This window comes from Scaptodrosophila lebanonensis, unplaced genomic scaffold, assembly GCF_003285725.1.
Source record: "Scaptodrosophila lebanonensis strain 11010-0011.00,11010-0021.00 unplaced genomic scaffold, SlebRS2 tig00000129-arrow-arrow-pilon, whole genome shotgun sequence".
Lineage (NCBI taxonomy): Eukaryota > Metazoa > Arthropoda > Insecta > Diptera > Drosophilidae > Scaptodrosophila > Scaptodrosophila lebanonensis.
Genome location: NW_022060583.1, coordinates 615,036 through 639,623, shown reverse-complemented (window position 1 = coordinate 639,623; position 24,588 = coordinate 615,036). Strand labels below are relative to the sequence as shown.

General features: G+C 41.7%; 4 protein-coding genes across 6 annotated transcripts; all 4 read right to left on the bottom strand.

Annotated features, from left to right (window-relative positions):
- Window positions 1-444: 444 nt before the first annotated feature.
- LOC115628819 (protein stoned-B) lies at window positions 445-8,544 on the bottom strand. Its single transcript, XM_030525047.1, has 6 exons — window positions 6,784-8,544; window positions 5,473-6,721; window positions 5,165-5,416; window positions 4,920-5,101; window positions 4,054-4,264; window positions 445-3,990 (listed from the first exon to the last, which is right to left on the bottom strand). Exons 1-6 carry the CDS (start codon window positions 8,522-8,524, stop codon window positions 3,843-3,845), a joined length of 3,783 nt encoding a protein of 1,260 aa, XP_030380907.1. The 5' UTR covers window positions 8,525-8,544; the 3' UTR covers window positions 445-3,842.
- Window positions 8,534-13,611, bottom strand: LOC115628820 (protein stoned-A). Of its 3 annotated transcripts, none has more exons than XM_030525050.1 (3): window positions 13,586-13,611; window positions 9,949-11,310; window positions 8,534-9,876 (listed from the first exon to the last, which is right to left on the bottom strand). In XM_030525050.1, exons 2-3 carry the CDS (start codon window positions 11,279-11,281, stop codon window positions 8,567-8,569), a joined length of 2,643 nt encoding a protein of 880 aa, XP_030380910.1. In that variant the 5' UTR covers window positions 11,282-11,310; window positions 13,586-13,611; the 3' UTR covers window positions 8,534-8,566. The 3 variants fall into 3 exon arrangements, with proteins under 3 accessions (XP_030380910.1, XP_030380909.1, XP_030380908.1); XM_030525049.1 differs by lacking the exon at window positions 13,586-13,611 and adding an exon at window positions 12,622-12,752; XM_030525048.1 differs by lacking the exon at window positions 13,586-13,611 and adding an exon at window positions 11,775-11,889.
- A 2,431-nt stretch (window positions 13,612-16,042) lies between these two features.
- LOC115628939 (alpha-(1,3)-fucosyltransferase C) lies at window positions 16,043-18,025 on the bottom strand. Its single transcript, XM_030525212.1, has 3 exons — window positions 17,931-18,025; window positions 17,087-17,860; window positions 16,043-17,012 (listed from the first exon to the last, which is right to left on the bottom strand). The coding sequence occupies exons 1-3, from the start codon at window positions 18,023-18,025 to the stop codon at window positions 16,577-16,579; spliced, it is 1,305 nt and encodes a 434-aa protein (XP_030381072.1). The 3' UTR covers window positions 16,043-16,576.
- A 3,405-nt stretch (window positions 18,026-21,430) lies between these two features.
- LOC115628878 (ras-related protein Rab-21) lies at window positions 21,431-22,843 on the bottom strand. Its single transcript, XM_030525134.1, has 2 exons — window positions 22,663-22,843; window positions 21,431-22,585 (listed from the first exon to the last, which is right to left on the bottom strand). Exons 1-2 carry the CDS (start codon window positions 22,724-22,726, stop codon window positions 21,948-21,950), a joined length of 702 nt encoding a protein of 233 aa, XP_030380994.1. The 5' UTR covers window positions 22,727-22,843; the 3' UTR covers window positions 21,431-21,947.
- Between the last annotated feature and the right edge of the window lie 1,745 nt (window positions 22,844-24,588).

Genomic DNA, 24,588 nt, shown 5'->3' with positions numbered 1-24,588 from the left:
TGGGGACTTTTGCTTTAATATTGCTTTAATATTTAAAGAGACATAATGATTCGAGGATGATTTTGAACTAAGAGTACCCTGTTCAGGAATTTTTAGGTAATTTTTTTACACCTTCGGCTACATTATTGGCGTTTTAGTAAGGATCCCTATCTCTTTTGCAAATATATTAGTAGTGTAGCTTCCCAACAGTGAAAGAATCCTTCAAATCGGTCCAGTCTTTTCGGAGCCTATTCAATTCAAATAAGCAAACAAACAATCAAATCTTTCCTCTTTATATTATTATAGTATAGAAGTATAGATTACATACAAGTATGTATGTTTCCCAATTCATTTCTACCAAAATTGCATTGAAAGACTCCCGATTCAATTGCCATTTGTGTTTTATATTTCTCTCGATATTTATTTAGGTTTGTTTTCTCATTTGACTAATTAATTTTCATCGTAATGCGTTTCCGTTTCATAATAATCATTATATCGAATTTATTCTTCAGATAATGCCGTTCGCTTAACTGCATATACATACATATGCATGTATATATACACACATATGTATGTACATATGTATATATGTATGTATAAATTAACCTACATGCAGTTAATATATTTGTTTTGATGAATTCATTTACTCGTACATATAGTATATATAATATATAACATGTGAAAATTGTCAGGATTTTTTCTTGCACTTTATTGTACATACATACATATATTATATAGGTATGTAGGTTTATAGGTAAATAAAGTAACATATAACTGAGTGGAGTTTGCATTTATTGCTATTTTTCCCACACACACACATCACCTAAATGCAAGACTCCTCTCTTTTAATAAATACTTAAGGGTTTACAATATACATATAGGGGCTTGCTTTCGTATATAAGTATTTATATATTATACGTATATATGTGTATATATATGTGTATGTAATATGTTTTTTTTTTTTAATCGTGTATGTAGGCATGTATATCGATTGAAAGTCATTTCAAAATAGTGTGTCATGAAGCAGCTATAGGGGCTCTGCCATGCGATTTATGTATAGTATGTATGTATGTATGTATGTTAGTATGTACTATATAAGAATGCACGGAAGTGTGTTTCTGTGTTTCTGAGTCGTATTTGAAATGAATAGGAGCGGCGTGGCGAAGTAGAGAGTGAAAAAGAGAAAAAGAAAGTTGAATCATATATATGTATATACGAGTACATATGTATGTATGTAGGTACCATAGTAATTTATTGGGGCAAAATGAACGCAGTCGAATTAACACTAAATTAACAAATCTATTATGCATTCTTGCTATTCAACTCATTTGTTTAAATATAAGTAAGTATTTATGTATAGGCGCGTATTTATATAGGTATGTTTATTTAATTGTTCGGTATTTAGCCATATTTAGTTAATTTTTTGTTCTTCTTCTTCTTCTTATTTTCTTGCACAAATATATATATTTATATATTTTTCAACAAAAATGATGCCAGTGACATTAACATTGCTCATCGCTGATGCTTCTCTATACGTTTAGTTTTATTTATTTAATAAGTTTTTCATTATTTATTTTGTTTTTGAATATAATTTACTTTGATTCACAACAATAACACTTGAATATGCATTTCCGTTTGCTTGAAGTTTGAATTACAATTTAATTTATCAATCATATAGTTTAAATCAAGATTGTAAAGCTTATTTTAGTTTATTGATGACTCTAGGTTATGATAACAATTATTCCGTGTATGCTGTGATTAGTTTTTCGATTAACCCATTTAGGTAGGCGTTAAGTAGTTTGTTTATTTGTTGTAAGTTCGAGTATGTAGCTTTTTCGCAACACTGAGCCGCAGTTCTCATGTGAGAGGACTTTTGAGTACGATATGATAAAATTCCGCCTATAATTCTGATTCTGAATTGCATATGCCTAAGACTTACTCTGCAGCTGCTGATTTTAAAAGGTTTTGGTTCTATATAAGCTTTATGTCTCTTTCATCTATTTTCAGAGCAAGTATATTTAAATGTTTCTGATAGTTTATAGTCCTTTTGTTATACCTATTCTTCGTATTTGATTCAAAGGTATAGATTTACAAAAGCAATTAAACAAAAACAAAGTTCTGTTCCCACTTTTCACCATTTCAGTTCGCAATAAAAAAAAAAAAATCGAAAATTTTCGATAGTCAGTGCAAGCCGCAAATCAGAAATTGTAAAATTTCCATTAGAAACCACAATTTTAAAGACTAAAAAAAAAAAAAAAACAGTATGTGGATTTTAATCCCCGCCTTCTCTGAATGAGCGCTCTTTTATTTGACTTTAAAATTGTGGTGTTTGCGGGCATAACAAAATTGTTTTTAAACTTTTATTATTTCGTTCAACATCTTTATAAATATCATCTAAATTTGTTGGTGCATTTTAAATTTGAAGTGTGAGCTTTAGGGAGAAAAGTGAGGACTGTTTTTTTAAAATTTTATTTCATTAATTTTGTATTCCAAACGTTTTGAATCCAATACCAAGAAATTGCAATATACCTGAAACATAACAGTTTTATAGTACATATGTATATTTAGGCAGGGCATTCATACATGTATGTATGCATGTGTGTATGTATCTATGTATGTATATACTATGTGTATGATTGAGTTTTTGTGTGCGTTGGCCTGTTGATGAATCGATTGTGGCTTATAATTAGCTAAAGTTTATGTTTATGTGTGTTGTGTGTTTGTGTGTCTGTGTGTGTGTAGCCACCGACAATTGCCTTCTGTTCTGGGAACACTTCACCTCACTTGCATCACTTAACATCACTTACAAGTACATATGTACATCTGTATATATGTATGTACATATGAACATATGTTTGTGATTTCCTGAACGATGTTTTGCGAAATTGCTTTTCATTTCGTTTGTTGTCTTTGTTTCTACTCTTACCATAGCTTTTGCCAATGATTGCACTTAACGTAACATCAGTTTTGGTACGAGTATAGTATGTACTATATATATATATATATAGATGTATGTATATATAAATATGCTATATAATAATGAACGCTCTTATGTGTATAGGTAAGTAGGTGTACATATGTATATGAATGTGTTACTTAATCATTGCCTAACTTTGCTTTTTCTACGTACTCGCACAGACGTTGCACACATACTTGTATATTCGGTCCATCGCTCATTTGGTCGCTTTAACTCCTGCCACCACCTTCAGCACCACCACCAACACCACCACCACCACCCCCCACTTCCAAAGTGGGCTTTTAGTTGCATTTGGTTGGATTGGGTTTGGTTGTGAATCGTGATTATACAATACATAAAATACAAATATATAAGCATATATACCTATGCATGTGACTGACTAAATCAAACTTAAACGAAACAGTTAACTGTGTAAATAGCATGCATTTATGTATGTATGTATATGTTTATTTATGCATATATATGTAGATCTATGTATACTTCATACCAACTGTGTGACAAACTCTGATGTTTCACAATTCTTGAATAAGCCATGGCTTTTTACAATACGCCCTCAACGGCCTGTTATCCTTATTGTCGACTAATGTGTACTAAACATGAAAATCTTCCTGCGTCAATGGAGCAATCAATGCGTCAGTGTAGTGTGTTTGCTTGTGTCTGTGTGTGTGTGTGTGTGTATAACGAAGAAACTGATGCGCATGAATAATCGGTAAATACATATAACAAGAATTGTAAGAACCAGAAAGCCAAGTTTACATTCGCCTCAGCTGCTGTCCGGACCCTCAACCATGCCTGACGACATCTACACACACATATATACATAAGTACTATCAGACGTATACGTGTATATGTATGTATCTCTATTCAGCAATCGGGGGCTCGTGGCTTAGTTGGAGTCTGAATCGGAATCACTTGGTGGCACTGGCGATGCGGTCGGTTTGCTTCCGCTGTTGGTGGTTGGCTCCTCGCGGATGGGACGTGTTGCCGCCAAATACGCATTCGTGGATTCGCCGTGCGTGGTCTCGATGCCAACCCTTTAAGATGAAACATAAATTAGGGGGGAGGGGATAGGCAGAGATTTGGATAAATTCACTTACTTGTACTCGTGTCGTGCCAGATAGCGCACATACTTCTCGGGTGGTTCGTCTGCATCTGAGTCCTGCACACTGACCGAGCGCACGGTGGTATGCGAGACCTGCGTGGCGGGCATTGTGAATTCCACGAAAGCGTATGGCGCCAGTTCGCTCGGGATTTGGTCGTACGAGGTAAGCGCCATGCGGCAGACCAACTGATGTGTGGTGTACGCGCCTAGGTGAAAACATCAGAGCAGTTAGCAAGGTAATATAAATAAATCGTCAAAGGCAGTTTTCAGCGGGATAGATAGAGGAGTAAAGGAGAAATAATAGGAAAGCACAATTAATAACGGGAAGAACGAAAGAGAGATGATATGTGGGAAGATGGTTTATAAGCAGATTTCAAACTTGAAGAAAACTTTAAAATAAGAAATTATCCTCGTCTGCACCGAAGCTATATACCCTTCACTGTGCCTTACAACACAAACACTATTCCACCACAGTTAGGTACCGTGACCTTTCTATTATTCTTTTAGAGGAAAGTAATTGCGAGTATTCGGGGTTTCGTCATGCAAGGTCATCATTCGCGGTCCCAATAGACGTATTAAAATAAAAAATAGTAGTTCATAGAAACACTCTTTCTATAGTGATTTGACTTGACCGACCAATCGACATATTATCTTTGTCGATAGCTTTAAACGATTGACACAGACAGACGTAATGCCTATAATAATAAATGCATCTATGCCGTGGTTGCGACACATTTCAGCAAAGGGTATACAAACGAGAATTTGTAGTAGTGGTAGTAGTAAATTGCGAGATGGGCACGAAATATATCCATTAATAGAGTCCAAGCGATATAACTTAATCGAGAACCGATTCACAAATACCTTGACCTTCCTTGGGCAAACGGGGACAGCGCCAGACAATGGCTCGATGATGATGCTCGTACTTTGCCTGGCCTGAGGTGACTTCGATTAGAGACTCTTGCAGCGTATCCACAGCTCCGAGAATTCGCTCTATGCCCTTTATTTTTCCAGTGCGTCGATGTGCGGACTTTACAGAGCCATATCTGGAAACATACAATTAAGCATGCAGTATTCAATTCCTTAGAGAAATCATGCAAAGGCCATACCTAAAGTGTTTCTCCACGCGGAACAAGTAAATCCAACACTCGGGTATTGGGAAACGCACAGACACATCTTCGCACGGTATCTGACCTAGTTTGCGCGACGTGAAGCCCGGAACCAAAATGTCAGCTCGCAGCTCTACTTTGTTTCCAGTGACGCACCAGGTGGCCTTGAGCTGCAGGGGAAGTTCACGATTCTTGGGCGGACGTACACGGAAGCGCAGCAATTCAATATAATTGGCATCTGGCGGCTGAAACCTGGAAGGGACAAAACCGATAATCATCTGCAGACAGTCTGTGGACAATAAATGTACTTGATGGTGCGTGTACGCTCGTACTCGTCCTGATTAACCACGCTGTGGAACTCGACCAGTTCGAGGCGAATCCACTCTTCGGTAGCCACGGGTATGATATCGTGACGACCAACCACCTCCTTTCCCTGCCGCCACATATCGTTTACACCAAGCTCAATGGTCGGCATACCCGTGAGGAAGGCCAAAAAGAAGAGGCGCACACGCGCAATTTGCTTAAGTATCTTGCCCTCAAAGTCCTGCTCCACAATTATCTCGTCGACAGCAGTCACCTGCACCTCCTCCATTTTGTAGGTAAGCGCACGTTCACGCAGTGCTGGCAAACGGAAGAGTGCCTCCTCAATGCACACCGAAAACTGCTTCATGTCCTCGTAGTTCATCGAACCAATCTTGAAGAGCTGCGATGATTGCGGTGCATGCTCCACGGGTAAGCCCAGCTTCTTCAGATCGCTGCCAAACTCCTTGACACCCTCGTAGTCGCCAGCAATCGCATATTGTGCGAACTTGGTCAGCTTGTTGGTAATGCGTTCCGCCTTAGTTACCTGGCCTGGTCGTACGCCCGGCCGCTCTTTGTAAAATATGTACTGCAATTTCATTGTGAAGATTTTTCCAAACTGATCGTACTGTTGGGCTCCAATCTCGGACACCGAATAGGAGGGTTGCAGCGGCAGCTCTTGGAATGGCTGCTTGTCGCTGGCCTGATTAAGCAGCTGTACTACGGGCACATCGTTCTGTATGACCAGACGTACGAATATCTTCTTCCAAAAGCGCTGACCGGTGATCTTTTTCTTATTGGGCTGCCGAAGTTGCATTTCCCAGCCGGGACCTACGTAATGCAGCCGTGGGAATTCTTCCAGTGGCTGCGACACGTCCTCGTCGTAGAGTGGTGTTTGCGGTGTATCCTGCGAGTCTGTGCGTTTCATTGCGGGCTCAGATGACACCGGCGGTGCTGGGAATCCAGTATCTTCGAATGGGTTGACCGCAGGTGAAATGTCACCAGAGTTTTGGGCTGGAGCCGAACGTGCTGGTGGCGGTGGTGGAACCAGCTGAGGAGCAACACCCTGTGCTCCATCACCCTTGGGTCGGATAACTACACTAAATTCCTTCTCCACCGATTCAACAGATTCGGATCGCACTGGTGCCTGCATCGAGTAAAAGTCATCGTCCTCATTACCAAAACCATCTGATGTCGCTGTATCAGCGAAGGCATTTGCCACCGGTGCTGGCGCTCCAAAAGCGCTGTCACCCCAAGCTAAAAATAGGCAAATAATATTATAAGTATCGCTTTTGATGTAAGCAACACCACATGCTTACCATCACCACCAGTTGGCGTTATCGCGCCAGATCCACCGAAACCGTCCAATATGCTTATATTATCCTTCTTTACCGAATCGAACTTGGCAGAGAACGCATCGAACTCATCCGGCTCGGGGGCAAAGATATTTGTTGTATAGGTCGGGGCAGCCGGTTCAGCCGTGGGCTCAGCACTGAAAACGTTGATGGGTGCTGCAGGCGAAGGCACAACAGTTTCCGCTGTGCTGGCAAAAATATTGATCGATGGTTCTGCTTCGTCTGCGCCAAAGATGTTGGAAGTTGTTGCGGCAGGTGGAAATGGTGGCTCGTCCTCTTCAGGGCTAGCGAATGGATTGGCCGAGGCCTGCCCGCTAGCCATTCCGCTCGTAGCAACCGGAAAGTCTAAGCCAGTGTCCATCTGCTCGGGCTCATCGCTAGCCATCTCCCTGGTGGACTCGTGTGCAGCTTGCGTTGTTGCTGCCGACTCTGTTGGTGGACTCTGATCCGATTCCGCTGGCTCATTCTCATGCCCTTCTGGTGCTGGGTTGGGTTCAGTGTCCACAACCACCGCGGGAACATCAGATGGTGCAGGCTTTTGCGCTGGCTCTGGTTCCTCCTCATCATCTGATCGAGGCAAATCCTCTACCGTTGTGATCTCAATATCGGGTGTTGGTGCCCGCTGTCTATTCGTCGTGTCCTGTGGAGCACTTATGCTATTTCTGTTGGCCAGCGTGGCTGGCTGCGGCTGTAGCGTTATATCATGTGTACTGTCATCTGGTCTAGTCAGAGTGGATGTGAAAATAGGATCATCCCGCTTGTTGCCATCTTCATCCTCCGACAGCGTTGTCTCGCCGGTAGCGCCCTCCAGCACCAAGTCATCGTTGAGCAAGTCTGGTTTGACAACGGGCTGCGTCGGCTTTTCAAACAAGCTGAGTATGTCTTCTTTGGTCTTTGGCGGTGGTGGCTTGGCTGGTTTTGCAGTACCGAACATATCCAATAGATCGTCCGCTTCTGCTTTCGCAGCCGCAGGCTCTACAGCAGGCTGCGAAGGCGGCGGAGGACGCTGTGGGGGCTGATGACCTACCATAGGCGCTGGTGGAGTTGGCCTGGGTGGCACTGGCCTTGGTGGTGGAGGGCGCGGTGGCTGTTGCTTGGCTGGTGACGGCATGGGCGTGGCACCTTGTATATTAGGCACGGCCGTGGGCACACCAAAGGGATTATCGTGCGCACTATTACTAGCAATTAAGTCCACATCCATGCCCTGTGTGTTCGCCGAAGACCCACTGTCGGATACATCTAGCAAATCGGCTAGGCCAGAATCCGGTGTGGGGCTGGGTGAGTGCAGATCACGCATAGAGACAGGGCTAGGTGAACGAGTGACAGGTATACGCCCAAGTAGCTCTGAACTGGCCTCTTCCATTTGATTCGAAACCGTGTTGATAAGCTCCTGTGTCAGTGGTGGCACTGGTCGTGGTGGCGGGCCCTTTTTTGTGCCGTCATCTTCCTCCTCCGCTGTTGACTTAATACTGAGGGCATCGTCTTCTGCTTCTATAGTTGTGCCGAAAAAACTCATGGCCGGATCGATATCCGAGATTGGCACGTTCTCTCCCTCAGTTTCATCGCCAAAAGCAAATGGATTGGAGGTTTGCTCTGCAAAAGGATTCTCAGCTTCGGCTTCGGATGTATCTGATTGCATCAAAAAAGGATTTGCAGCCACATCACCGTCGCCCAGATCATCATCCATTAAAAATGGGTTCGCCATTGTGTCGTGTTTTGTTCTTTGTGTTGCTTTTTAAAATGCTCCTTATCGCTCAATCAGCTCGTTTTCCAGCAGTTTTATCTCGGTTTCACCAGGGGCAAGGTTTTCAGCAATCGATGTGTCGAATGGATCAACCTCCTCCGGTAGGGTTATCTGCTTTACTGGTACTGAGGGTGTCAAAACTTTGTCGCCCAGACCCAACTCTTGTGCGTCGCTTTGCGTGTCTAAAACACCTGTGACTATTTCAGATGAGCTTTCCGGTAGCAATTCGTTTTCGAGAAGCTTCAATTCAGTTCGACCGGGCTGCAAATTTGCGGCAATAGAGGTGTCAAAGGGATCAACTTCTTCCGACTCCGGAAGATCTTTGCTCTCCTGCGCTGGCGTGAGGACTTTAATATTAATGTTCTCCTCAACAGCTAACAAAACTTCAGCGGGCACTGGGGTGGGTGGGGCGCGTGGATTAAAATCTGGATCCGATAGACTGTGTTTAAGTGTGGACTCGGCTATTAAATCCGCTTCAATGTGTTTCAACTCAATGTCCGATAGCTTGGACTCTGGCACATACGACGTATCAAAGGGGTCCTCTGACTCTTTCTCGGAGATCGTTTGAGCAGTTGGTGCGTAGTAGGGCGTCAATGGCTTCTTGTTGCCACTACCGTCATTACCAACACCAAGCAGATCCTGATCAGGCACTAGAAAGCCCACACTCTTGGACTGAATGTTCAGACTCAGGGAAGACTTTCTGCGTGCGGTGTCGTAGTCGATGCTGGAGTTGGCCGATGCTATAGTAGCAACTGTAGGCTTGGATGGCGCTGCAACTGGCGCTACAACTGGCGCTACAACTGGCGCTACAACTGGCGCTACAACTGGCGCTGTAGGAACGGGCTCCTCGGCGCGTGGATCAAAGTCGGGGTCGCTCAGCGAATGCTTAAGACTTCCCTCGGGCAGCAGCTCTCGCTCAAGAAACTTGAGCTCTGTAGCCTTCGGCTGTACAAGCGCACTTACCGCTGATGTGTCAAATGGATCAAAGTCTTCGTTTTCTTTGTCAACACTAAGTGTGGGCGCTATAGGTGCTGCTCCAACTTTCGAAAGATCTGAAGCACTACCAGCCAAGAGATCTCGACTTGGTTGAGCTAGAAATTGGCCTGCTGGTTCGGCTGGCTCTTCTGCGCGCGGATCAAAGTCGTCGTCTTCCTCTAGTACGGTTGTCTTCTTAATCACTTGTTCAGCGTAAGCTGTGTTGAAAGGATCGTCGTCGAGATTATCCTCGTCGTCGTCACTGACGTAGATAGCACCAGGCACAATATGTGGTCCGGCAGCTGGTCGTACGGGTGGCGGCGGACGTTTAGGCTTTCCTTTAAATTCAAGACATGAGTGTTTATATAAAGTACAGTTTATATTAATCTGACATGCTATGCAATATTTACCTGCTTCGTGCTTTGGATCCGGTTCAAACTCAGCCCAGCTGGCGTCTACAGTTTGAGCAAGGACTTCTACGGGTGGCAAAACCACGTGATCAACTACCTTGATCTCGTCTTTTTTGGTTAAAGATTCGGCAGCTAGCTCCGCAAACTCGTCGTCTTCAGGGTCTTTGAGTGTATCGAACTCGGCTAGATCTGGATTGAGCGACGGTCCTGTAGCAGTAGGCTGAGGCTTGCTATGAAACGAAAGATCTAATGTATTTTCCTCCTCTTCCTCTTCAAGCTTTTGTGGTTTGATCAGATGCAAATGCAATGATACGCTTAAATCAATGGGCGCGTCTGACTCTGGTACATCATCAACTAGATCGTCTAGCAGATTATGCTGTGGCTCCGGAGCGATAAAATCAGCCTCGGGATCAGCAAGCTCAACACTCTCGCTCAATAACAAATTCTGTATGCCTTTGCGTAGTTTTCGTTTCGGATTGGCAAGTGCAAGGGCGTGCTCGCGGTCTACTCGACCCGAAAGCACCTCAACAGCGGCACCAAGACTTACAAGCTTCTTGTTACCCTTGGCCTTATCAGCACCAACAATAACCTTCTCAGCGTAAGCGGTATCAAAAGGATCCGGTCCGTCGTCAAGCTCAAGCACAGGTGAATCGGGAACAACTGTCAATTGTACCTCACCACTGGTAATTGCCTCAATATAGTCTGTGGCAAATATATCATCGACTTCCTCCTCGTGCTCGTCTTCCGATTCGGAGAGCTCAACAACCGCCTCGGCAAGTTTGTCGCGCTTGGCTTCTAGCTCGGCGGCCCGTTGGCGTTCACGCTCTAAGCGCTCAGCCTCTCGACGTGCTGCCTCCTCCTCCTCCTGTTTTTTCTTTTCGGCAGCTGAAGGTAAGCGCTGATAAAAAGACTCCTTCTTGATGCGGTCGAGCTCGTCCTGGGTCTTGTGTAATATAGTATCGACGCCGGACGTTAATGCTTTAAACTTTGCCCATTCTTCGTCTGCTTCGCTAGTTCCAGCGTCAGTGGCACCCGCAAGAGCGTTATGACTATCACCAGCGACTGCGTGGGTAGGAAGAGAGGAGGCTTCAGCAGCTGCGGACGCGTTTACTTTGGCTGCGGCACCTGCCGCCGATGTGGACGCTGTTGATGATGTTACGCCCTCGACGTCTGATGCTGCATCCGATTCGCCAGCGTCTGATTTGTTGGCGGCCGCCTCCTGCTTGGCTTTTAGATCGCGCTTATACTGCTCGAGTTCCTCTTCGGTGAAGAGTTCTTGATCCTTTTTCGACTTCTTCTTTTTCTTTTTTAAACCTTTTGGTAACTTAAGCATTATCTAATTGCGGAGACATCGAGATCGGTCTGTGAAGGAAAGCACGAAAACAAAAGGCAAAAATGACAAATTGTGATTTATGAGCCAGGTGATTAATGGAATGCTAAGTAACGCTATACATGAGTGAGAGAAAGCGGTGGCCGGGATTAAAGCCCTGAGACGCATTATGTAAGCAACAGCTAAAGCTACGGATATGCTGACGATGAGCCACAGATGATGCATGTCCTGGCCCTGAACTGTAATGTACTTTGACCTTAAACGGGAATATATAGTACGAGTATACGCGTATATATTAAAAATATTTTCACCACGGCTGTAACTGTCGGATAATGAACAAAATGAACATTTTTCACGTGCTAAACACACAAATCTACACCAAAACGGGAATCGCAGTGCAGGGATTTCACTATTTCATAATTTTTTACATATTTACAATGCAATGAAAGAAGGTTGATATACATACATGGGTAACTCTACCTACGGTAGCACTCACCGCCGCAGTTGACCCTCGTAATGTCCAGAATTTTCCCAATAGATCTAAAAACACTTTTATTGCGATTCGATTACCATTTACATTTAATTGCATCTATTGAATTTAAGTTTTTCCTGTGTGTGTTGCACGAAAAAAAAAACTCAATCCTTTCTGGCCCACACGGAGAGGCAGACTCACACTGACACGCACGCACGCACACACACACACACACAAACTCTCTTTCTCTCGTTAACTCACAGTAGTGGTGGGTTTCGACATTAACTTCGCTGGCACATCGACAGAATGTGTTTTACGGGGAGCCGCTGATGTGTACACATGAAATTGCCAGTGGGATAACAAAGCTTTTTCAACATACTAGTACCTTGTCCCCGAAAGTTACTTCACAACAACAACAACAACAACGACACCAACTACGACACAAAAGTTTATACATAAGTCTGACAGTTGGAAAAGCTGCCTGAACATGCGCCCTCAAGTATGCAATTGTAAATGATAAATTGAAAAAAAAAAAAACCCACCTCCTTAATTGTCAATTGGTAAATCAACATACCTTGCCACTACTTCCCATTCCAAACAAATTTTGCCACACTATTTTGCAGTGTGGACAAGGAGTGGAATGCTAATTTCTTATGGGATTCTTCACCCGCTTACTTTGAACTGACGATTGCGGAAGTCATGAAAACTGTTAGAAATACATTACGAAATACATTACGAAATACATGTATCGAGTGAGGCGGGTGGGAGGGCAGCAGGAAAAAAAACATTTAAAGAAACGTGTGGAAAAATGGGCAGGAAAACAAAGAGAAAGAAGGACAAACGCGTCAATGAAAATGGGGGGCAGTAGTACCTCTTGTTGTACTTGTTGTTGCTATCGCTGTTGCAGTTGTTGCTGTAGCTCTAGCTGTAGCTGTAGTTTTTGTTGTTGTTGTTGTTGTCGTTTTTGTTGTTATTGTTGGTGTATCTCATCGGCTCTGTGAAAAAATCGATGGCTCTTAGACACACCAAGTAGAGAGAGTTAGTGAAAGCAAGAGAGAAAGTGTGAACTTGCTCAATACAAGCCACTTACGTATGTAGTCTAGAGCACAACCCGCGCCTACGCTCACCCACACACACACACACACACATACACTGACACACAATCATTCACACACACACATATCCATTTACTTATTGCTACACGTTGTTCACTTTCCGCAAGCGCATGGGAAATTTTTTCATTTATTTTTTCCTTGCCGTTTTTTTGCGTTTTGAATCGAACTGCGTGGGTTGTCGCTTTTAGAAGGCGTCAACAATAACTTTCAATTATATGAATTTTCTTATTATTTATTCACACATACACACACACACACACACGCATGTTAATAGCGTTGACAACATTTAACATTTGTTACAACAATTTTCGTGCTTTTTCCATGCGCTTACACAAAAAAATAGGAGAGAGACCAAGATAAAAAAAAAGACGAGCAGATAAGTTTGGTATGTATTTGTCCATGGCTTTTCACAATTGTGGTTGTTGTTGGTTTTGCTTTTGGTTTTGGTCTTGGCAAACGCGACGAGAATTATGCAACTTACGTCTCACTCTTGCGCACTATTAACAACAATTTCTTTAAACCACGGTCCAACAACACTCAACAATTTCAGTTCGTTGCGTCGTCGAGGAATCGAAGGACGAATGTTCACACCACAGTTCAGAAACGGACGCACAGAATTTTCTAAATATATATTTCAGAAATTTTCTTTTATTTCATTGTATTTTTTTTTTTTTTTCTTTGAAATGTCACTTAGAATATTTCTACGGTTTTTCTTTTTACCTCTCTGACTTGGACTATCGGGAAATCTAACACAGAATGAGTACAAATACAGAAATTCATGAGGAAACGCTTTTTGGGGCTAGCTACCATGTCCTTTAAAGCTTCCCGCAAAAGCTACAACAAAAAGCACCGAAAGTTTCTCTCCACATACACACGTGCGAGCCGAATCACCACCGAATAGCCGCACAGCTGACGAGCGTCAAGTCCTGTCGGTCGTTCGGTGTCGGTCGATGAGTTCCGCCAGCTTGTAGGCGATTTTTAAACAAATGCGTGGGCGCTTGCAACAATGCTTTTGCACCAACAATGCTTTTCTGTGCAACGCTTTTTGCACTTGACATTTTCCAAACCTACGTCACGTACGTGAACACAGCGCATGCGCCAGCACGCGTGACACGCCCGACGCGCAGCACTAACGATGATCCATTTGAAAAATGCCGATACATTTTATTTCTGATTAATCTCTTTCTTTAGTTAGAAATCATCTGAAACCAAAAAAGAATAAAGATTTAACCTTTTATTAGTTATTCTTTTTTTTAATATTTAATATTTATTTAAGATCTGTCCTAGATTGGACAATTATAAAATTGTATGATAACTTTTACATTTTGTACGTTGTTGTATGTTTCTTTTCATGATGGTTGCGGCGTGATTCGAACCGGGTGCCTACTCAGGAACGAGCTCACATTCTCAGATTCCTTAGTTATTCTGAAAACAAGAAACCAACGCTCTACACATACATATATTTCATAGAAAATATTATTAAATTGTTAATAATTCGTTAAGAGAACCGCTTTCGTTTTTAATCCGATCAGGTTCGAGGCAGCTTTCATACCCTTCACTGAAAAGTGTAAGAGTTCGTTTTGTATGCCCAGAAGGAAGAAAGATTCCATGTATTCGATACATACAAGTATTTTACATATCTGATCAGCATGACGAATTTAGCTCGCGATGTTACTAAACTTAGCACCGAGAATTAATTTTAACGGACAAGTAATATGTCGACACCGACCATGTCAGATCATTATCATATTATCGAACATATTTTTATACCCTGTACCCAAAGGGTACAAGGGTATATTAGTTTTGTGCGAGTGCACATGGAAATTATTAAATTAAATTAAATTATGTGTGCAAAGTTTGGTTTAGGTAGCATTTGAAATGTGGACGCTATTGACGAAATTCTGCAGCGGGGGAAGGGGGGGAAAATTAAAAAAAAAAAAATAAACTCGTCCTTACTCGGACCTAGGAGAATCTGGATGCCAACTTTGGTTATTCTAGCTTTTATAGTTTCTGAGATCCTCGCGTTCATCCAGACGGACAGACGGACGGACAGACGGACGGACCGACGGACAGACGGACGGACATGTCTAGATCGATTTCTCTCGTCATGCTGATCAAGAATATATATACTTTATGGGGTCGGAGATGCTTCCTTCTGTATGTTACATACTTTGCACAAACCTAATATACCCTTTTTACCCTACGGGTACAGGGTATAAAAAGATAACATAGTACAGAAGCTATAGTTATGGTTGGTTAATCACTTGTTTAGCAAATCTTTCTATTTACAATTTTTTTTTTTAGAAATCAAGTTATATGAAATAGTGAATCATGATATAGCTAAAGATTACAATACACTTCAGAATACTTTTTATACCTTGTCCCCGAAGAGAAAGAAGGTATTTTGTAATCGCTCAGTTTTTGTAACATCCAAGAAGCGTGAGGATTACTTTGAATGGCACAAAAGGAATATTAATGAATAAATACATATTTTTCAAAAAAAATTCAACAGACCACGTATATATGTATGTTCTCGATCGCAATGACAAGGCGAGACGTGCACAGAAAGATCTGTAAAAGTATTAGAGTTTGAGCCACCACGGCATGCACTCCTTAATCTGGAAAGCAACCAGTTTCAGTTTTCTTTTTTCGATGAACCTCCACTCCTCTGCAATGTATTTTTTTTTTTAAATGTACGAAAAGTATTAAAGTTAGAATCCCCGCTGAAAGTGGTTTTTTATACCTTCTGTAAATTTTAAATTTCGATTAAATTTTGAAATCGCATTTTTTTTGAGTCCAATTACCCAGGTCCCAAATATTCTATTAGTAGCTTATGGTTAAGGAAGGGGTTGCCATAATCTCTGCCCTTTGTAACTAAATTCAAATAATTGCTAATCCCCTACTCCATCTAGGGGATATAAACGACTACGTGGCTCTAAAATTCTACTCGCTCTGTCTGATATACACATTTCAATTTAAATTTCTTTTAAATCAATCGGTTGCTTAACTCTGGCATATTCTCTGGCTGATTCATTTTATTGGAATATCTGAGGACACTAATTAATTGCAGATTTGAACCGAACCGATCAATTCAAGTCTACATATTGTTGATGTTGCTAAATTTTCTTCAATAAAAAGGCGTTATGATATAGTTTCAAACAATTTTAAAAATTTAAATATTTTAAACTATGACATTTTGAGTGGATAACAAAAATGTTCTTCCAATATCAATTTTTTAATATACAAAATATTCTTTTATATCTTATATTACAAATTTTATGGTTCAGAGTACGATTGAATCCACCATGGAATCGTGTGGATTTCCTGTTTATTGATGAGTCCAGTAATTTATGGTTATTGAGGTATTGCTTTTGTGACAATTAGTTGTGATATGTATGGGTCGGTCAGCCTTAAATTATTGCTGAATATGCGAAATATATTAGTATCACTTCTGCCCTATATTTGTACTATCTTTGTAATACACTCATAACAAATACAATAATCCCTAACAAAGTGGTGCATTTAAATATGTGAACATTTAAACAATTTGGGGGCTGTAGAAACTTAAATAATTCCTAAACTTATTGCGATTTAGCCTCATATTCAAATCAGTTTAAGTTTTGATATAGTTTTTCTCATGGTTGCTCGTACTTTCTCGCTTTGTGGCATATTCTGTGCATTCGTCTCTTTCACTTTCATGTGTGTACGCTCTCAGAAGCGAATGTTCGTATGGAAGCGGCAACTGTTGAGCCACCAAGCCTCTATGTTGTCATAGAACTGTGTCCTATACCGCGCTCCCGGGCTGTGTAGGTGAGCACAAAGCGCGCAGAAGGGCGAAATATATGTCAGTTGGTAGTAACGCCTCCACCAGAAGTATCTCACATATTCCCGTCCATCATTGGCTACGAGCTGTAAGTGGCGCGCCAAGTCATCAACACTTTTAAAGTTTTCGGCATCGATGTACGAATAAGGAGGCAGGAAGCGAGTGTAATTGGCTCCCCCAAATACTACTGGGATAACATAGTGCTGGAGCGCCCGATACAGCTTCTCTGTCACATAGTCCGTGCATAGGGAATTCTCAAAGGCAAAATAGAATTTGTAGTCCGTATCCAGCATGTCACCGCAGTGGGCATCGCCAAGCTCGCAGCTAACGAAAAAAAAAATCAATTTCAGTGAAGTAGCATTTGATTTGCACATTTTTTTGAAATCCACGGTACTTACCTCAGTGGCCCGCACTTGCCAAAAATGTCCACTGCAATCTGTTGTTGCTGTAGCGCAGCGACGAGTCCCTCACGCTGCGACAGCGTGTCACAATGCGAGACAAACCAGGCGGCCATTTTCGTTTTGCCCAACCAAAGACGCCACGCGGCCGCATCATGCCAGTTGGCAGGCGGTGTACGCCAATGGGGCTCCGCAGTAGGCGCCACCAATGTACCTGTATCCATTTCGACTAGTTCCGAATAGGGCCAGACAATGTCTGAGTCGAGCCGATAGGTCATGGTTAGGTTGTAGAAAAAGCGCTCATCGCTCAGTCGGTGTTTCGTCTCACCAGGCGGCTCCATCAGGGCAAATACATATGCCTGATGCGCCTTACGTCGTGCAGGTACAGAATGAAGCAGCGAAAATGGTTCGGCAACATGGAATACGATGGCATCGTAGTCTTCAATGCTGGGCAACAAGTCACGGCGGTTGCTAATCAGACACTGATGGATCGGACAATGTAGCAGATCCCGAAATTGTTCCGGCTCCAACGTATCTTTCGATAGCTTCCAACGCTCATCACCAAAAAAGCTGGTCCAGAGCAAGATGCTTCGTATATTAGAGTCCTCTATTTTGGATTCCGCAATTGTGGCACGCAGGATGCCATATTGATTGACAAGAGGAGTGTTGCTGAGACATCGCAGACACAGGAACACACCAAAGCAGAGAAGCAGCAAAAGAGCGCCCACCAGTGGACGCTGATTTAGTCGAGCACGTTGAATCTTCGTCTTGTGGCTTTATCGCTGCTGCGGCCAACTTCCAACTCATTGACTTACTAACCAAAGACGAACCCATCTAACTGAACTTTTCCAATTCCAGCACGTTTGTTTTATTGTCAACCAGATAGCACATTGTTTGCTTTCTATTGCTCAGTTTCTCCTCAATGGTCTCAAAGGCCATCCACTGCTTGGGACGTGTCGCCAATTAGGTAAACAGCACTCGCGTGTATTCCCCATTGACGTGTTTGCTTTCCGATTTGATAAGCATTGCTCAAGTCCACCTGAAAAGCATAGATATATGTATACTCGCATAAGTCCATTGAGCATTATAATAATGATAAGAATTAATGCTGTTATAAATCGTGCTGTCATTAGCACACCAGTATTTTTATACCCTGTACCCAAAGGGTACAAGGGTATATTAGTTTTTTGCGAGTGTGCATGGAACACACAGAAGGAGGCGTGGCAGACCGCACAAAGTATACATATTCTTGAGCAGGATGACAAGCCTAGTCGATATAGCCATGTCCGTCCGTCTGTCTGTCCGTCTGAACGCAAGGATCTCAGAAAGTATAAGAGCTAGAATAACCAAATTTGGTATCCAGATTCTCCTAAGCCCGAGAAATGACGTGTTTGTTCATTTTTTCTGATGCACCCCCCACTTCACAATTTTCCATAGCTCCCGTAATTTTTGGAAACATGCATATAAACACGCAGAGACACGTTTCTGAAAGTGTACATGTACATGTCTCCACTTTTTTATATATGTATTTAATAATTTGTATTTAATTTAATTAAATAATTAATCATTTTAAACAAAAATTTCATTTTTTCCCTTATGGTAGGAGGTACAGCGTATTTAAGAGCTGAGCCTGCTTTACTTCAGCGTTCTTCTCTTTCTTGTTTTCAATTATTTTATACGGGCGGTGAGTAAGCAAATGATTTCACGAGTTTTTATCATACACAAAAGAGGCCGCCTTTTGATTACAAATTAGGTAAATAGGAAGCGAAAAGATTGACATACAAAAAAGTAAATATATACTCATTTTATATATGTTTGCTGGTATATCGGAAATGCATTATATAATGATAATTATTATTTTATTATTTAATCTTTGTATAAAGTAAGAAGTACTTTTAAAAGAAACTTATCAGGCTACAGCTCACAACATTTCTGATATCAATGTTGTATCAAAAGTGCTGAGTCCGTTTGCTTCTAATACCTTCAATCTTGCAGTCAGATGACAAATTAAGTAAAAAATTTCTTTTGTATCTCAGCGATAACATATTTAAATAGCGACCCCAACTACAGAAGAGCCATAGTTACATAATTAAATAGAACTACACATATTTTCTATTTTCTAGTTCCCACTATAGGTAGATAGATTCTCGCTTCATCTTCTGGAGCTTCCCTTGGCCATGTCGTTAAATACATTGCTGCAAAAGCCCAAAGAATTTTCTCTTTTCGAAATTAACGTTATTCCTATATGTTGTTGGATACCGAAATAAAGGCCATTCTCAAGAGTAAACGAATTCAAACCGCGATAATTTCTGTTATGGTCAACTTATTTGAAATCTAAATTCAAATTCTGAAAGTGAATTTGTGTTGGTGCTTTCATCAAATGGTAATTGTAAAGCCAGAGTTGAAATATTTGGTTAGGAAGTAACAATTAACGATGAATGTGGGAATCCAAAAAAGAGTACATTCACAAATTTCATAAGATACCTAAAATGAAAGCTAAATTACAAACCTGATTGGTTGCGCGATCATCATAGCGGCAGAACGATGCGACACAATACAGACTATACGGCAAAGTAAAGATCCCCGAACTGCAGACAAGAATTAGTTGTTATTTCTGTAAATATCACTTCATTGGCCACTCACTCAGCTTTAAGGTTAGATCACAGTTGAAACGAATGCAGAAGCTTTAAAGTATTTCGAATGATGTGCGTCAACAGAGCGAACAAAGACACGAATCCATAAACGAGCATCGTTTTCAGAACCAACAGGAGCAGCTTCATGTTTGCTCCGCCATCCACAATGTATCAGAACAAACCGAATTAAGCAATTTGAATTCCAAATCGGCTTTAGTGTTGAAGGGAATTTTTAGTTCGTTTTTGTGTGGGTCGGCGTGAGAACGGCGACCATGTGATGCGTGTGTTTTTCCACTTTAAACAATTGTCGCTGTTGGCTGTAATTGACTGAACTCCACATATCCACATATGCAAGTTCTGCTCACAATCCCACGCTGCCCTCCGTCGTATCGACCGATGGTCCGTCACAAATCGCATGCAAAAGTTTCATCAGCGACTGTCGACGACGGTCTAGTCATTTCACATTTTTGTTGTGTTTGAGGTTGCACCTGTGGAAATACATATGTTAGGCATTTATTGTTAGATATATAGTACATATACTTGTACATTCATACACACATGTTTGTTTGTATGTTTTGTGTGCAAGTTGAGCTTAAAATTGTCCACAAACACTCAACTGAATAAGTGAATTGGCGACCCAGAAATTTTGAACACACAAGGTTCTTGGGCCCTCGCGCTTGCATTTGCCTTGGACAGGGTCATTAGCCAAGTGGGCGAGGCGAGAGCAGACTGGTTTTGGGGTATAATGCGTTATAAATATGCAAGTACATACATATGTATGTATATATGTGGAAAGCGAATAATACCAATTGATTAATGGTAAGCAAATTATTTGTTAATGGCTAATAAAAAAGAGAATGCGCCATTTAATAGTTATCTAATTACATACAGAGATACATACATACATACATGAACGTGCATAGCCATGGGACGTAACTATCTTCAATATATGTATGTACAAGTATGTATGTGTCCGCTAGACATGGTCGTAGCATGTTAATGACCAGAGCTGCTCCCTCGAATCCTGTCCGGCGGCTCAAACCTTAGACAGATACAAATGACAAATATTTATAATTACCTTCCTACCAACTGCCCCTGTTACGTGCGCGGCTCGACCCTTCACCGAGACCTAAACCTGTTCACCGTGGAGTAGCAGATTGGAAGGCATACAAGTAGATACAGTGAGAGGCTTCTGAGGCACCGCAGTTTGCTTGCAAGAGGACTCCTTCCTGCCAGACCTTTGCGAAGACTGAAACGATTAGGTTTTTTCAAAACATTTAGATAAGCATAAGCCACCACCAACTTATTAATCCTCGTTAATTGTTAATGTGCTAATCTGAATGCACGGCTTCCATGCTTTGATTAAACAGAAAGAGAACTTACAAATATGTTTTTTGTCCTGCTCCGAATTATTCTTCATCTGCACATGACTGCAGAAGCACCTCCCGGGCATCGACAGTTGGAAGCATTGCGACTGCGATGGCTCCACATTAATATTTGAATCAAAGACCTTCTGATAGCGGGACCGCGTTTAAATACTACTTGTGTTTGGTCGAGCCTGCGTTTGCGCATTTTCCATCTAATTTTCCAAACAACCAAACCCAGCAATCGAAACAACCAGACTAGTAGTGGATCTGTCGGTGGAAGGCAACGAATGAAACACCCATTGTTCTATTTCATAAGTTCCGATTGAATTGTGCACACAAGGCTGTTTAGCTAAATATGTTCGTTGTCTTTTATTTATATTTTGGGCACACAAGTTAATTAGCGCTTATTTGCTTACCACGCCCAATATTGTGGGCGTAGCAGTTCGAGGCACAATTTGTATCTTATCGGCTGCAACGAACAATCAAAACACACTCACATGCACACATATTATAGAGCTGTACAAACACATAGATAATGGCTATCCGGATCGGATCACAAGTGCAAATGCGTGACGCATACTTTACTAAATTTTTAATTTTTCAAAAACCTTTAAAGAACAAACACGAAGTGCCAAAAAAAAATAGAAAATGGAATAGAAAGCTGTTTAACTTTTGGAGCATTTTAGGTGGTAGTTTACATGCGAAAGAAAATATAGAAATCACTCATAACAGATAAAGACGTACATACATATAAATACACGTAATATATATATATATATATATATATACAGATACACACATCGTCTACAAATCTATTAGTACATGGGTATTATCACAATGGGCGACGCCAGAAAGCGCATCCTATATGCCACAACAGGAGCGATGGGCCGAGGCTGCCGGACCACGATCCAGCATAGTGGCTGGATCAGCATCATCCAAAGGACCAACGACAAGGGCGCGCGCACTGGACGTTGTCACGCCACTCTGAAGGCGTAACGAATTTGGTTCATCTTCCTGCTTGCCATGATGATGCTCGATCATTAGTTGTGTCAGCAACTCGAATACTTCACTAACGCCTTCGTTGTCTTTGGCAGACGTCTCCATATACTGGGCGCCCACAGTGCGCGCATATTGCGTGGCTGTATCATAAACAACAGCGCGCTGCTCTTCTAGATCAGTCTTGTTGCCAACTATGATCAGCACAATCTCGCTGCCGCGCATTTGCTTTAACTCCCGTACCCAGGACTTCACCTTTAAGAATGAGTCGTGATCGGTTATATCATAAACCAACAGTGCCCCGTCCGAACCACGATAGTAAATAGGACCGAGTGCATGGTAGCGTTCTTGTCCAGCGGTATCCCATATGTTTAGCTGTGCCCGACGCTCATCCGGCAGCGTCACCTTTTTGGTCACAAACGCTGCCTGCAGCGTACTCAAATGCTGTGCATTAAATTTATCTTCCATGTAGCGTAACACTAAGGAGGTTTTGCCCACGCAACCTGCAGAAAGAAATAATCACATTAATTAAATACTGATTATCGTCACGACACCTGCGTTCTTATACGCACATACTCACCTTCGCCCATGAGCACCGCCTTAAAATTGAGTATTGGCCCCTCCCTCAATCTGCGCGAGCTCATTGTGCTTGCGTTCGTTCGCCTGTGCAATTAAAGGTGCGACTTCTAAACATTTGTTTGCACACGTAAGAATTTAATATAAATTGTGAAAATCTAATTTGTCAACAAATTTCTTTTCTTTTCATTATTGGTAAGTGTGACCATATTGCATAATCATAAAATTACTGCACTTTATTGGCATAAATACAAAATGACTGCAACGTTTATCAGCACTAGAGTCTACGTTAGGCAGCACTGAAACACGGCGCGCATTTCTTAAACTGAAATTTGCCACAAATTGGAATGATTTGATTTTCCCGAACATATGGATGAATATTATTGTATTTAGTCATATTGTAGTAAATAAAATAACTTTCCATCGTTATTGGTCATATTAGTTAATGTTCTTTCAGCATTTTCCCACAAGCAGAAATAGTGTGTCCATAGTTTCCTATTTTGGTGCCAAGCTAGCATGTGTGTCAAGTGGCGCCTAAAACTGAAAACAAATACATATGTATACTCAAATGTTGTTGCTCCTTGAACTCTGCAAAGGATTATATCGCTACTTGCCGAACACCGTATATATTTAGCCCATTTCTGCCTGTTCTCAATCTACATTACATAAACATTTACGCTTAATTTAAATGTCAATCCCATTGGCTTAAATTCGTAAGACCAGAAGCATAATTCGCTTTTTGTTTTCTTCCTTGGCAGGTTCTGTAGCTAGAGGCGGGTTGACACGATTTTTGCAAAAAGGGTAAAACAACGGAATTCCCCAGTACACACATACATACACACGTGTACATAAGTATACACATGCATATATACATATAATTATATATGTATATATTTATGCGAAATTCCAGCACAAAGCGGCCGCTGTCGAGAGAAACGCGCGCACACTACTTCCACTTCCATTTCCGTTACCAGGTTGCTGACGGAACAGCAGTACTAACAGCTCAATGTAACTCTCTCTCTCTCTCTGTTTTTCCACATTTTGCGGCATCACAGGGAGCATACACAACTGTGCCACACAACTATGATACTCTCAACGAATCTCAATTTTTCTCTCTTCATCAACGAGAGGCTGAGCTGCTGAGAAGCTGTTGCCATAGACGACGGCCGCGGCAATGGCGAAACGTTTTTGTTTCGCGATGGTGTTTCATTCTAGAATTAAGTGCCGACGCAGCAGGAACAAAATTGAAGCGACAGGCACTCCGGTCGTCCTTGTCGTCGTCGTGCCAAAAACCGAAGAAGCAAAGCGTAGCGAAACGAATGTGTGCGTGCGTAACGGTATCGGTAACGGCAACGGTACACGTTCAATTGACAAAACTACAATACTAATAAGGAAACAGAACCAAAAGATTAAACCTCAGATCGACAAATAATGTTGTGTATATCAATACATTCATATGTATGTAGAATTACTTAAGATAGTGTGTACAGTTTCAGATTTCTTGACTGACATATTCGCATAATTTTCACACATCGCAAAAATTTCGCGTGCATGCGTGTGTGGGTGGGCAAGTGTGTACACACTTCATTCACATACATAGGTACACATGTATGTATATATGTACATACATATATTTATGTGTGAGATGCGTTGATTTTTACTTTAGCAAGCACCGGAAACACTAATAATAACGGCATTTTGTGCGTGCGTATATGAGTGTGTACGTGTGACTTGTAGCTGGCTGTTGCTTCTTTTTTAGCAGGTGCGGTTCACTGCCCGCTTGCCCGCCCAACCGACATTAAAACACACAATAATTGGTGTACACATACACACGCAAGCCAAGAGCTTTGACAAGGCGGAGTAGGCACATGTGTATGTATGTAAGTCTTACATACATGTGAGTTGTTGATTTTTGCTTTTTATTATTGCT

What these genes read in the sequence shown, in the direction of transcription:
- LOC115628819 (XM_030525047.1), bottom strand. Translation starts at nt 8,524, where the DNA reads ATGGCGAACCCATTTTTAATGGATGATGATCTGGGCGACGGTGATGTG. An exon ending in AACGCCAACTGGTGGTGATG is followed by an intron (nt 6,722 to 6,783) that starts GTAAGCATGTGG and finishes GCCTATTTTTAG; the next exon opens with CTTGGGGTGACAGCGCTTTT. An exon ending in GAGCGTACACGCACCATCAA is followed by an intron (nt 5,417 to 5,472) that starts GTACATTTATTG and finishes TGTCCCTTCCAG; the next exon opens with GTTTCAGCCGCCAGATGCCA.
- LOC115628820 (XM_030525050.1), bottom strand. Translation starts at nt 11,281, where the DNA reads ATGCTTAAGTTACCAAAAGGTTTAAAAAAGAAAAAGAAGAAGTCGAAA. An exon ending in GGATCCAAAGCACGAAGCAG is followed by an intron (nt 9,877 to 9,948) that starts GTAAATATTGCA and finishes TTGAATTTAAAG; the next exon opens with GAAAGCCTAAACGTCCGCCG.
- LOC115628939 (XM_030525212.1), bottom strand. Translation starts at nt 18,025, where the DNA reads ATGGCCTTTGAGACCATTGAGGAGAAACTGAGCAATAGAAAGCAAACA. An exon ending in AACGTGCTGGAATTGGAAAA is followed by an intron (nt 17,861 to 17,930) that starts GTTCAGTTAGAT and finishes GCAGCGATAAAG; the next exon opens with CCACAAGACGAAGATTCAAC. An exon ending in GGCAAGTGCGGGCCACTGAG is followed by an intron (nt 17,013 to 17,086) that starts GTAAGTACCGTG and finishes TTTTTTCGTTAG; the next exon opens with CTGCGAGCTTGGCGATGCCC.
- LOC115628878 (XM_030525134.1), bottom strand. Translation starts at nt 22,726, where the DNA reads ATGAGCTCGCGCAGATTGAGGGAGGGGCCAATACTCAATTTTAAGGCG. An exon ending in GGCGGTGCTCATGGGCGAAG is followed by an intron (nt 22,586 to 22,662) that starts GTGAGTATGTGC and finishes TTCTTTCTGCAG; the next exon opens with GTTGCGTGGGCAAAACCTCC.